The sequence below is a fragment of the Echeneis naucrates genome, chromosome 24 (assembly GCF_900963305.1).
Source record: "Echeneis naucrates chromosome 24, fEcheNa1.1, whole genome shotgun sequence".
NCBI classification, from domain to species: Eukaryota; Metazoa; Chordata; class Actinopteri; order Carangiformes; family Echeneidae; genus Echeneis; species Echeneis naucrates.
In genome coordinates, this window is record NC_042534.1 from 4,390,263 (window position 1) to 4,404,561 (window position 14,299).

Genomic DNA, 14,299 nt, shown 5'->3' on the forward strand with positions numbered 1-14,299 from the left:
TTAATTCACACACACCAAAGGGAGCATACTTTGTTGTTACCCAGCATCAGTTCATGTCACAACATTATAAAATAGTAGCAACTCGTGCGAGGAGGTAAACTCACAGACTGATAGTGAAATGTAAACAACATGGTGGCAGAAAAATCCTTCCATTTTCCATTTGTTTGTTTTTTTTTTTTCCTTCAAAAGGCAGGAGCAGGATATTTTTTTCCCCTGCTCAAACAAAGAGATAGAAATTCCCTAAAGATGTCAGAGGATTTTCATTTAATTTCATTTTCCAGAGAAAAGCTTACTGAGCAGTTGCTGTGTTTACATGCACATATGTAGAAAATCCTTGGGAGGCACCCAGCTGCCTCTGCAGCAGCGCTCAGCATCTCTGCTGAAGCAGAGGGAGGATTGCTAATCATCTCTTTTTGCCACCCACAGTTTTGCAGCTATTCAGGGGCCAAACTTTTATCCAGTCTGATAGGAAGAGTAGCTGTCCATACACAGTAATGAAGGTTTTTTTGGGGGTCCAGTCCTCCTGTGCTTCCTTTCTCAAAGGCAGCCCATCTGAAACACTCATTTACTTTGAGTCTCAATCACCTGTTGACACGACACATCACAGTGACATGCACAGCTACACACATGCCTGCAAAACAGCTATATTTTCCTACCCAGAGATGATTTTCAACTGAGCACACACACCCCTACTGTATTCACACTTACACATAGATATACACTGTGTTAAAAACAACAACAACAAAAACCACACACAAAGGAAAATGCTCACAGACGCAGACTGAATTGACACACGCCCACCCACCCACAGTGCAGTGTATTACGCACTGTACACAAACAGGCAGATCTTTCCTTGTCATATCCCCAGGGTCCTGTCTTATGTGTTCGCATTGTTTGCTGAAAAAGGGAACTTCAATCAGTGCAACAGGAAGTTGACTCTTAACGAGGCAAGTCATTTCCATTAACTTCCTATGTTCCTCGTTACCGCTAATTACCACAGAAACAAACTCGTTTAGCATTTTCAATTTAGCCCCGCTCCGTTAGAAAATGCTAATGACACTGTTACGGAGAGCGAGATGGAAATGGGCGAGGAAAAAATGGCTGGGAGGTAGCGAGACACAGAAATCAAACACAAGAGGGAGGTGAGATGTAAAAGGAGAGAGAAACAAATTGGCAAAGCTAGTGCAAATTAAAGAGAGGTGCAAAATATAAAATAGGTGGCATAGACGAGTAGCTGAGAAAAATAAAAGTGAGGGAATTGAAAGAAGGAGAAAGGGAATGGCAGAGAGATGAAAGGACACAAAGAATGAGTAAATACATAATTGAGGACGTGAGGGAAAAGAATTAAAGGAGCGAGAATGGGCCAGATAAAAACAGAAAAAGAAAATTACAAGAGTAGGGAGGAAGGAGACACAATGGAACAGAAGCAGAAGGAGGGAGAGCAGAGTAAATAAAGAAGAGACGAGGTGGAATTGCAGAAAAGGGGAAAAGTAAAAATAATTAGAAAGCAACAAACGTTGGAGGACAAGAAAACACTGACAAACATAAGGGAGCACAAATGCAGCCGAGTGTGTGGCGGACACACAACTTAGAATTGCACTGGTTCTAATTTGAGGCTATCATGCAGACGATTTTATGGTGCGTGACAGTTTAGCACTTATGGTTATAATCAATACTTTCAAATGGAAAAAAAAACATCCCTTTCAAAATGACATGATGAGTCGATGTTAGGCATACGTTTAATGACTGCACTCTGCGGATTTTCAGTTAAGCTAGTGACAGCTCTGATAGCGTTGTTGTTTGTTTTGGTTTTGTTTTGTTTTTTTAAATTGAATAAATTACAGTTCAGAAAACAGTAAGACATTTCTGTTAATTGCTGATACGTCCAGTTTTACTCCTAATTTTGATGTCAATCAGAAATCAGAAAGTCTTGTTCATGTCATGACCTAAACACCAAACACAGCCCTCCGGCTCAACCAAGCTTTTGACAAAAACAGTGAGAATAAACTTAAAATAAAAATTTGTATTAATGAAAAGATCACTTGGAGTGCCCGCTTTACTTCAATCTGTCCCAAAAAAAACTAAAACTAAAAATCGCAAAACATCATGTGGTCAAGTGGATGAAAAAAATCATTTTTCTCAAAGAGCTCCACTGAGTGCCATTGTTTCCAAGTGTTATACTGCTTTATCTTAATGGTTACTGAGTGCAATTGCATTCTAACCACATAATTAAAAGGCTCCTCATCAGCAGTCCAAAATGAATCTCAGCTGATGGATTTTTCTGAGAGTGCAAACGGCCTATCTGAGACAACACAGTCATGGTGACATTCTCTCAGTCTGCCAGAGCTTTTAGAGATCAAATCCAAGCGATGACTTTTGGACAGCGTGCAACCAAACCGCTCCCCGAGGCTGAAGTCATCAGATCGCTGCTCGCTACAGAACTGACCAGATTGTGAAAAGGCTGGAAGTGCCTAATGGACAACAACTGCCATGTGCAGATTCATCTCACTGGCCACCAGTTGGGTTTAGGGATGACATCCAGGCAGAATATTGTCACAAAAAACACACACACAATTAAAACAAAGATGACAGCAGAGCATTTCAAATTTGAAACTTTCTTCGTGCATAAAAAAAAGAAAAAAGTCAAGTGCTGCGGAATGCCGGTGTTAAATACGCTGTTACGCCTTCCAAATGTGTATCTTCTGATAAGACCCAATCCTTTCTTTCTAAAAGTGGATATAGCTTTGGGTCCGATCCAAAAGAGAGGAAATTACAGAAAATATGAAGAAGCTCGGGGTCGTTAATAATTGCAGGGCTAATTACAGTACCTGACATTACACCCAACACACAGTTTCTTCCATTCACCGAGCTACCTGGCATATGGTGGGACGAGGGTCTCCAGTGACACACACACACACACACACACACACACACACACACACACACACACACACACACACACACACACACACACACACACACACACACACACACACACACACACACACACACACACACACACACACAGTGATTTACCTGGCAGATGGATGTCTCAGGGTCACAGGTGGAAGAGTGCCCACTGCACTGGCACCGAACACAGCTGCCCATGCCGGCAGCAATGGGCACTCTGGACGCTGGGGCAGATGCGAGGGAACCGCTGCGAAGACGGTAGAAGCCTGCAGCGCACTCCTGCACAGATAGAGGTGGAGATACATGTAAGAAAACAGACGCCCAGAGAGGAAAATAAAGACAAGGACTGAAAAGAAAGAGCAATCACAAACAACCAGGAAAACCAAGTATCAACAGCATATTTCCATAGGGAGGAAAAAAAACACTGCATTAGACTTCAACACACGTGCACACAATTAAAAACTACACACATGGCCCCACACAATTATCACTAATTGTTATTTCTTCAGGCAACTGTTGACCACTCTCTCTTTCACACACATACTCACAATTAAGAGCTATTCCCTTCAGTAACTTTTAGCACACATGCCCATACCCTCACATACCCTCCCAGCACGCACACACACACACACACACACACACACACACACACACACACATGCACACATGCAAGGTAACTCTCCCTGCCTCTCTCTCCTGTTCAGTAATAATTAATGGAGTCCATTTAAAGACCCATCTGTTCCCTCTGCTAGCGCTAAACGCTTGTTTAAAAATACTTTATTAACAACGGCAGCAGCTACAAATAGAAAGGCCATCTGTCAGCCAAGCCCTCTGCAACCTGAGCATTTCAAGTTTAGATACTGTTTACTATTTGCCTTCCAATTGGCTTTTTCCATATTATCAGTAGCTTTTAAAATATGTAAACTTCTTTTCTTTTTTTTTTCCCATGCAATAGAAACAGGCCCTTCTATGCGCCCTAAGAAACAGTGGAAAAGTTAAACAGTGTTTGAGAAGTATAGTTAAAAGTTTTGGGGTAACACCCGTACTTCTTTGAGATTAATAGAATAAGACCTAAATGACTCTCAGACGCCGCCGTCCAGCAGAATTGCCCAGAACTGTTGCCTCCATATGTCATAAGCTGTCTCTACAAAATCCTCATTAAACTAAAGATTGAGTCACTGCTAGATGCTTTCTGTGGCTTAAGAGAAGGAGCTGGAAGCAGCTGAAAGTCAATTGCATTGACAAAATCAAAAGTGAGTGGAGGAAGCGCTCAGCGAGGCTTAATCCTGGCCTGGCAAAGCAAAGAGTCTGAAAGGCGTCGCAGAGGCTTAAAACTGAAATAAATGTAAATTGGAATGCTGTGAGATACTATTGAAAAGCGAGGCTATGACCTCCATGTTTACATTCTTTCTCAGTAAAAAAAGCAACAGACAAAAAAAATCAAAAGAGAAATAAATAAAAAATCATTTCAATGAGCGCTGCAAGATGGGCAGAGAATTCAGCTTCCTCTGTAATTGATGTTTGTGTAGACCTATGTTTCTACGTTAGAGACAAAATGTAGGTTGTATTCTCACAATACAAAACTGGATTTTCTTTGTCTGAGCATAGTTTTATATTAAATTTGCTCTGATGAAGTCTTGCTTTTTGCTGCTGGAATACAAAATGAAAGAATGAAAGGTCCATAGCTTCTCGCTTCTAGCAACAAAGTAAAAAAGCAAAAAACAACAACAAAGCCAAGAGCAAACACAGCCTCAATGTAACCTGTGAACTGGATGCTGGCACAAATCCAGACCAGCACAGTCTGAGGACTCAGGAGATCTCATTCGACGTGTTCTGAATTGTTGTGGTTGTTTGATATAACGAGGGTTTTCCCTTCATAACGATGAAGACATACCATTGTTATGTTAACGCCGTAAAATGTACTGCTCAGTTCATATGTTGGATCCAGTATTTTTGTTTTGGCTCATTTGTGTTTATGTTACGAACCATTATTGACCAATATATTGTTACTGTTGATCACTGATGTATTCATGTTTTTGTTTGGAAGACTGGCTGAGTGGAAGCTGAATAATCGTAAACTGCAGACTACGACAACAACCGACCCCTTGTATCAGTTTTCTTAGGAAGTTCTTAGGAACTTAGAGGTAAAAATTCTGTTGACACACGTAGGTTTTTGTGTTGTGGGCTCACCTCACAAGAGAGTCCGGAGTATCCGAGTGGACAGTCACATTTTTCTATTTGATGGGCCTTCTCGCTCTCTTTGGTCGGTCGGCCTTCCTCAGCCACAGTGAGGCTGATCTCTGAAATTCTGACACAAAAACAAACAAAGACAGTGGCGTCATGTTGATACAGTCTTAATTGTTTGTGTGGATTCCCATTTGTTTGGACATTTGGAAATTCTGAAGCTAATTGTCTCTCATCATCTTAAAATAGAACTACTAGGGGGTTGGACAGTATTATACATATGCTATGAGATATCCGGAGAAAGCTATGCTGATTGTTAGTAGCAGCTAATGATGATTCTGCTGTGGAAGAGGCATTTCGTAGCGACAGTTTTCATTATCACACCTGGAGATGAAACTGAGAGGGAGAGTTTTCCCATAGGTTATCATTTAGCCAGCAATCAAATTTCATATTTATTAATGGACATTACTCTATGAAGCTGGAGGGAAGTGTGTGTGTGTGTGTGTGTGTGTGTTACCGGCTGTGACTCATTAAGTTCCCATGTGATGCCTTAATTAGGATGTAGTCCACATAGAACAAAATGTCCATGAAGTCCTCTCGAGTCATGGACCTGCCATCTGCGTACGTCCACTCATGCTGTATATACACAAGCAGACAAACAAAACAATGACCACACTCATTTTCTCTAGCATGTAAGGTAATACGTGTTTATAATGACTGACAGCGCTCACCCGAATGCCAATTATTTCTTCAGTTGGTGAAAAACTCATATTTATCCAATTGATTTTTCCACATCTACATTTTATTCAAAACTTTTCCGCACCTCTGTCATGTCGATCTCATGGCGAGTGAGCTGGCCAATCTGGAGCCCTGGTATGTGGCGATGCATGACAATGCTGTGGTTCGGCCCCCCCTTAATGATGACCTGAGGCTCATAGGAGGAAGGGCCAGTTTCATCTCTGGCCTCATAGTACACTGCATATTTCAGCTGGCCACCATATGCTGTGATCTAAAGACAGATAAAAGCATTAAAGACCAAAATCACCACAACAGTGCTGCTCATTTTCCCTCATTTTGTCTTGTTTGCCTCATTATCTGAAATCTACCCTTAAGGTAGGATGACACAGATCATCAGATTCCTCAGTTTAGTAAGAGAACTTAAAAAAAAAAAGTACAGCATGAAACAGTAATGAAACACAGTGAGGTTTTCCTACCATCGAGCCTCTGAACTGCTCCGGAAGTTTCCAGTAATAGGGTTCAGAGAGAGTTGAAGAGACCAGCTCCGAGTGGGCGAGAATCTCCGGGTGTTGGAAGCTCACTCCTCTCGTCGTCTCCACAGTGTTGGATTTATCTACCAGAGGAAGCACCGTCTGCTCCGGCTTCAGTGTCAGCTGCAGTTGGCCGTGCAACGGGGACGACAACATGAAAGGGTCACATAGCTTGAAAAAGCGTTTTGATTGTCCAACCAGCCAAAAAACTTGGAAACATTTTAATGACATATCTGAACTACGTATTTTGTTTTATCAAATGGTGTGCTGGCTATTGCAGCAATAGTTAGCCGTGTGCATACGCACACGCTACAATATTGTTGTCAATGAGCCTGTGTGATAGCTCCAAACCCTCTAACAGCGCAGTCTACTGTTTTGTTTGGTTTGTAATTTCGCTCTACCATATTGCATCAGTGCATCACCAGAGGCAGACGGCAGATGCTTGAACAAACTTGTGCATTGCGAACTGTAAACTGAGGAGAAAGTTGGTGTTCACAACAAGGATAAACAGGAAACCATTCGTGAAGTCATTAGGAATCTAAAGCATGAATGAATGGTGGTTACAGCAAATTATGATTGTGAGCATATAGATAGGCATTAAATAAATGTATTAGCCCTGATACAAGTGTGTTTATTATCATACAGGACCTTTGATGTGATCCTGATAATCCCTAGATTCATCCCAAGAACCGAATCCTTTATATTGAATATATCTGTGTCAGGCATACTGAGCATATGGCTGTAAAAGGACTTTAATTAGTTCAGATTGTGTTAAATAGCTACCAATTATTGGCTTTCATCGTTGCGTACAACATTTTCTTTTAACTGGCATGTGGGACTGAGTAATTGACTCAGGAATTATAGATTCCGCCGCCTCACCCTGCAGCAGACATAGATTTCAAATTTTTATGTCTTAGACTCCTTTCTGGTTACAGAAAATTTCAGCATCTTTTGTTTCTATCCTCGGCGTCTTATTTCATCCGTGAGCAGTGAGGATTATGAAATATTTAGACTAATGAGGATAGCCCTATCTGGGTCTTTTCAGCACTTTTCAATGAAACAGTCAATGTAATTTGAACAGTCTTTATCTTTCATTTATCCAAAAACGATCTTTCTCTCTGAGTCTAATGGGATTTATTAGCAAACTTGTTGCAGGTGTCACAAAACGTGCTGAGCAACCAAACAAAGCAAACATCTTCACACCCTCCTCTGAAAAGAGAAATACATTATGTGTCGTTTATAACCCCATGAATTAATATGACTACTTTTACAGTTTTAATAAGGACATTAAAAAAAAAAAATCTGTATTTTTCTCCACATTTTTATATTAGACTCATCAATATTGCGAAAGGTAACTTTCCAACCATGATATGCTGTTTATGGGAAATCATCTCTACCCAAGATTTTATAATTGATGTTTTTAAGTCAGATTGATTCTTGGCTGGAATTTATCTTAGTCATCAAAGTCTGTCAATGCAAATGTCTTTCTGAATAAACTTGAAACTGATGGTATCGCTCTGTCTCTAGGTATCTAATCATATCCAAGTTATTCCGGAGAGTCTGCAGAAAATCTTGATATTTCAATATTAGTTGAATAATATCAGGGTTCATTATTGACTGTGGGTTGTGGTTGAGTGGACCAATTTTAAAAATAGATTCATCTGTTGGAGCTTCTGTCTCTGTCTCTCTTTATTGCCGTTGTTGTCCAGCTACGTTGATTTGTGGATAATGTGTGAATAACGTCAAGGCATTATGAAACATTGGCTTTAGGCTGAGTGGGCAGAATCTGAAATCTGTTAATTTACTTTAGCTTGGGCACGCTGGCAATACTAGCAGCATAGAGAGGAAGTCGCACGTGGAATGGAAAATTGTCATTTTCTGGTCTGAGTATTAGTTAAAATGAACTCAGTTCCACTGGTTCCTCATTAGCACTTTCCCTGATAGGACATTAAATTGAATGAGTCAGATTAACATCAACCAAAAGTGATAACTAGAGAATATATAAATCATTTAAAAAACTAATGAGTCAGCTGCGAGAGAATATTTTTACTTATTTCAGGGGGCAGTTTGTAAATCTATTGTGTGGCAGACTGTATTTTGTATACATATATTTTAAATATTACCTATGGAACGAGGAATTTATTTCTTTGATACAGAATATCAATAAAAAAGTCCTGGATTTATGGTTTTATGCAAAAAGGCAACATTGATTAAAAAAAACTTCACCAAAACTGATTGTGTTTCACGGGGGTTTCCCTTTTTAATGCGATGACAGTGAAAGATCCATGACTCACATGTTTATCAAGCTGTGCTGATGAAGTATGAGATGTACCTCACAGAAGTATCTCATGCACAGGCGGAGGCAAAATTAGTTTTGGAAATATGCTTCCTAGGGATTCATGCTAACCAAAGTTGCAGGACTTTAGGAGTTCATATTCATGTTTTCTGTTAGCTGACATGTACTGACTTTCTGTTGAAATGTTCTCAGTGCTCTATGACAGGATAAATTAGCAATTAATAATCAATTAGACAACGTTGTCGTCTGTCTGCAGCGAACTCTCTCTTCTTTTAAGTAGGGAATCCTTTAAAATTGAGTCTCCTTTTGTTTTTTTCCTTCTCAGTGTCTTATCTCTGTTCTTTACATGGGTGACTTAATTATACGAGTGCAGACCTTCACAGCAGTATTTAACAACCAGGAAATATTCATACACCATTACACAGTCCTCCCATCAGAGATAAAAACAAGGTAGGGCAGAAGGTAGGGGTGTGTGTCTGTCCCTCTAATTCCTTGTAGTGTTTGTCTGTCTGTGCATGTGAATGTATGTGTACTATGTTGATGATGTTGGGATAAGGTGACTGTGTGTGTGTGTGTGTGTGTGTGTGTGTGTGTGTGTGTGTGCGTGTCCGTCCGTCCGTCCGTCCGTCCCACTCCACTCAGTGTAATCTCACGATTCAGTGGTTCAGAGAAAATCTCCCACTTTCCAATAAACTCTATTTTTTCTGTCTTGCTCTCTGTCCAGCTTTTCTCTCTCTCGCTCTCTCTCTTTCTGTCAACAGTAAATGAACTGAATGTTTGTCGTTCAAATGAAACCTTTCTACACTTCAACAGGAGACTGTACAGTTACCACGGAAACACCAATTTATTGCTTAGGGCAACCATTTCTGAGATGAGGAGCCTTTATTAAAAACAGGCTGCCACTCAATAACTAGTTAATTTTCTGACAGTCGGCTTGTGGAACTCCACTTTCTTACCTTTGTTTTTGACTTGTTTGCTCCTGTAACATCATGTTCTCACTTATATTTGTACTTTGATGACGCTGAAGCACGAAACGTTCTAGCTGTACAGGGTGAAATTATGGGCAGTAAGATTTTCCAACTCAAACCAAACTTGTAAAATTAATCTGCAGGAGACGATGCTCTAGAAAATACTGCAATGCATTTGATGTGATGTTTATATTTATAATTTGCCATCATGAACGTTTATTATACCTCTCAGAATCAAAAGTTGAGATGACAGCGACAAAACCATTTATCCTTTGACTTAACAATTTTACTTTGTGATTCCAGCTCTATTAGCAACTATGTAGAACTACCTTATTCTAGGAAATATCATTTTATTTCAATATTTTCATATTTGTAGCCTGACACCTACTGACAGCTGCTGCCTGGACTGCAAAAAGTCATTTGGTTTTTCTATCAGGCAAAAATTAAAGCAGCTTATATTTATATCTACTAACTTTAAATGCTTGATTTTGCCCCTGATCATCCATATATAGTGATTAATAAAAGCCATGCAGGTCACAGCATTGTTGTAATGCAGCGTCAAAAGTGTTGTCTCAGTGGGTAAGCTGGCAAAAACAATCTGTACAGCAAGTGTAGCTTCCTGCCAGCTAATGGTTAGGCTCTCTTTGATAACACATTAACAGCAGGAGAGATCTTAAGTGAACATGAGTTCAGATCTGAAACTACTTTTTAATGAGTTCAGACCTGAAACTACTTTTTAAAGTCCTTTATCTATTTTTATAGGCTAAATCGCATCTGCCAATGGTCGTAATGTGGCAGAGATCCAGTAAAGGTGGCTGTTTTTGTCGAACATCAATGGAACCCAGCAAAGTCTAAAAATAAAGAGATGTTTACTCACCCACATCCTGATCAGTCCTTGTGCCTCTGTGCAGGATTGTGTGAGCCCGTAACAGTAGCAGTTGCTGCAGCCAAGCGGATTTCGGACGGACAACCCAAATGTGTTGGGCTTACAGCGATCACAGTTGTGTCCCTCCACATTTACCTTAAAGAACGCATTACAGATTATTTGTTCATGCTTTGGGTCAGAAAGTGAGTTGATGACAGCAAAGTCCAAAACTTTACCATCGTTTAGGCAAAACTTTTTATTGATCAGAAAACAGTACAATGTCAGACAGTCTTGTGGGTGACTCCTGAGTAATGCAGTTTGGAAAGAATCTAATTCTTCATGACATGTACAGAGTTGATAAAGTGTTACTGCTGCAACTTGCACATTATCTATCCTGCAAGAGGTCAGAGGTGACACTACAGAACAACATACCCACAGCTGTGCTTGTTTGTTAACTTCTAAAGATAGGGTGTGACCCCGGACCTCATCTGTAACACTTTGATTCATTGTTTATGATTTGGGTTAAACTAGACACGAAGTTAAAGTTATTCTTCTTGTATGTTAAAACACTGCGGCTGCGTGTTGGCTTGTGCTAAAAGAAAATCCAGCAGGTAAGCAGCATCATGTCGGAGACGAGCAACCAGGTGACAAATGACTGCCTGAGTGACAGCCAGTGAAGATGACACCCAGTGATCTGAAGCCTCATTACAGGCCATGAATCAGATGTGTGTTGATGTGTGTGTGTGTGTGGTGTGCGATGTGTGTACTGTATATACAGTATATTCAAAAGTTTGCTTGAGCATTTGTCGCTGTGCATGAAATGATGTGATCACCAAGAGACAGCAGAGATGAAAAGTGTCTCTAGTCTGGGTGTGCCGTGCCGTGCCGTGTGTGTGTGTGTGTGTGTGTGTGTGTGTGTGTGTGTCAAGGAGAGAGGGTGAAGCAAGAGAGATAAGGCAGCGACAGGGGATCAAACAACCTCAAGCTCTCTCACATGTAACATTTTACTGATTTCACCAATACAAATCTCTCTCTCACACACACGCACGCACGCACGCACGCACGCACGCACGCACGCACGCACGCACGCACGAACACAATAACTGAATACGATGTATGCTCTTATTTACTTTGCATTTGTGTGACTTGTTCGGTCCTCTTTTTAAAAACCTTGTTAACTTTTAATCACATTCACACAACATTTCTCAAAGCCATCAATGACATTAAAAAAAAAGGTCACTGTAGTGCTGTTTACTCCACAAACTTAGTTTGATTCTACATACAAATGGTGTCATTTAAACACAGTTAACAAGTTCCCTCTTAAAGTGGCTTGAGTATCTGTTTAACACAGATCATGCAGTGGAGTATCAAAAACACCATTGGACCTGTGTCATAATCACCTTGTATGCTGAAGTGCTGAGGAGCCATCAGGAAGGATTAAGAAAATCACATTGAGTCTATTTGCTCTGCGAATCAAGTCAAAGTCAAGTTTTCTCACCTCCTTGTGTTATTATTGCCACTTATTATTTAAGAAGGACTGCACAAGGTCAAATAACATTAAGCTGAAGCGATTTGCTTGTGTCTGAACACAAGTGAGATGCCAGTGAATAACAAACTGAAGCACTCAAAAACTGGTGTAAATGTACTCAATATACATTGACATACGAACGTGGTTCTGACATTTCTTTCCAGTCACTTTATATTCTGATTTGTTTTCAAACTTATAGCATAGCCTGCGTGTGCAATGACAAACTGTCAAAAACAAGGGAGTAGAGAGAAGGTGACATCCCATCCAAGCGCGCACACACACATACACAAACACACGCTTTACTTATTTTTAGACAACACAAAGACTGAAAATGTTCATATATATATATATAAATATGGATGATATGTATGCGCTGTAAGTGTGTGTCAGTAGAAGGAGCCTGTCACATTGAGATGCCTGTTCTAATCAGTTTTTTAACTTTTACTGGAATCATTACACACTAACGCACATATACAATTAAATAGACTTACCAAACTGAAAACTGAAGTAAAGATTTTAAATCTCTACTGACATTTACACTCTAAAGCATCACCTGGCAGGTTTAACTGTAGTAAACACCATTTTTTCTGTCTGAAAGCAGGTTGCCTGAATCACGTTGTACTGTTGATGTTAATTAGTTTGACCGGCTGTTTAAAAAAAAAAAAAATCAATCCTATGAGTTAAATTTAAACAAAACACAAATTGGCTTATTGAAAAGTCCACTAGAATACCTTTCTGTTTTGAACATTAAAACCTCTGTTCTGTTTTTTTGTTTTATGACAGATATACAGGTAGGATCATGTGCATCACATAATCAAGTATATTCATCATGTTATCTTTCTCTGTGGGCATGAATATGACATTAAGTGTCTTGCTTTCAAAATAAAAATAAAAATCCAAATGCTGTTTTACACCACACAGGATAACTGAACGTGTGTGTGTTTTACCTTGCAGCTACATTTCCCCGTCCGATCAGCGCAGGCACACACCCCTCGCTCCAGGTCACAGGTCTGGCTGTCCGATCCTGAGACGTTACACTCGCACTGGGTGCACTGTGAGAAACGTGAATATGAGACAACGCCAAGCTTCCGTTATCAACAACATAACAGGCTCAGAGAGGAGCTAGCAGAGTGTGTCCGAGCTTTATGCTTCACCAAACGATTAAACTTCGCTCCAAAATGAAAATGTTGCCATTATCTTCTCTCTCCAACGTCAATTGAAGCATCACTGAGGTTCAGGAGAGGAGAATGTCCAGCTATTTTACCATTTGACAAAGGTCACAGAAAAGTTTTCTCTCAAGTTCTTTCAAATCTGTTGCCATGTCATCCTTAAAATTCCCCTAGTTTGAATACAGCTTCACAAAAAAAAAAAAAAAAAAAAAAAAATGCTAAACCCTGATTGCAATTGTGTGCATGGCCTTTTAGCAGCAAGGTCAATAATGTCACAACAGCTGAATTTGAATCTAATGTACATTTGTGTTGATTTTGTGTGAAGATGTTCATCTTCAAGTGAGGTGCAAGAAAAAAAAAAAAAAAACATGGTGTGATGGTGATGACGACAGCCATTAACAATAATAATAATAATAATAATAATAATAATAATAATAATAATATCATCATGACCATGGAAATCTCCTTTGTAGTTGTGACATAACGCAGACTCTCAATCCCATTTATCAAACTCCACCAGAGATCTCAACCGTCTCATATATCAGCTAAAACAAACTAATAATAACAGTAACGCTGGCAATATTAATATGAACATTTTACCTGAGGAAAGTCTCTGTATCCAAGTTGACATTCATTGCATTTCTCTCCTCTGAAGGAGTCCAGACACAAGCAGCAGCCTGTGTTGACGTTACACTGCTGGGACACGGAGCCAATCGGACTGCAGCCGCATTCCTAGAGTCGCACACAAGCACAAACACAAAGACACCATGAACATAAATCTTTGGATAAAAGGAACTTTAACTAGATGTCGGACAATCACACTGATACGGCTTGTAAAGCGCATTGCAACAACGTCTTGGTCCATCGGTGCAGAAAACAGTTTAGAGAAAAGACGCTCCAGGGAAAACTGTCAAAAAGTCTAATAGGTTTGCTCGTCTTGAGTTCAAAGGGCATTCCCAAAACCTGTTATCACCTAAACAGTGTTGTTGCAGTGTTTGTATTAAGGACTATAGCTGAAGAGGCAACATCAAATAGTGTTAGAATCCAGATATAAAACCAGAGGGCAGCGGTACAGCGGTCGGCACTTTTCACAGCAAAAAGAAGGTTCCGC

General features: G+C 40.0%; 1 protein-coding gene across 5 annotated transcripts in view; it reads right to left on the bottom strand.

Annotated features, from left to right (window-relative positions):
- lama2 (laminin, alpha 2) overlaps positions 1–14,299 on the bottom strand; it is a 145,565-nt gene that overhangs the window by 42,732 nt on the left and 88,534 nt on the right. For all 5 annotated transcript variants that reach the window (XM_029496079.1, XM_029496077.1, XM_029496081.1 and 2 more), the window contains 8 exons: positions 13,789–13,920; positions 12,967–13,071; positions 10,504–10,647; positions 6,309–6,485; positions 5,918–6,103; positions 5,612–5,730; positions 5,101–5,218; positions 3,037–3,189 (listed from right to left, as the gene is read on the bottom strand). In XM_029496079.1, coding sequence (XP_029351939.1) covers positions 3,037–3,189; positions 5,101–5,218; positions 5,612–5,730; positions 5,918–6,103; positions 6,309–6,485; positions 10,504–10,647; positions 12,967–13,071; positions 13,789–13,920 — 1,134 coding nt within the window. The remainder of the gene's footprint in view (positions 1–3,036; positions 3,190–5,100; positions 5,219–5,611; positions 5,731–5,917; positions 6,104–6,308; positions 6,486–10,503; positions 10,648–12,966; positions 13,072–13,788; positions 13,921–14,299) is intronic.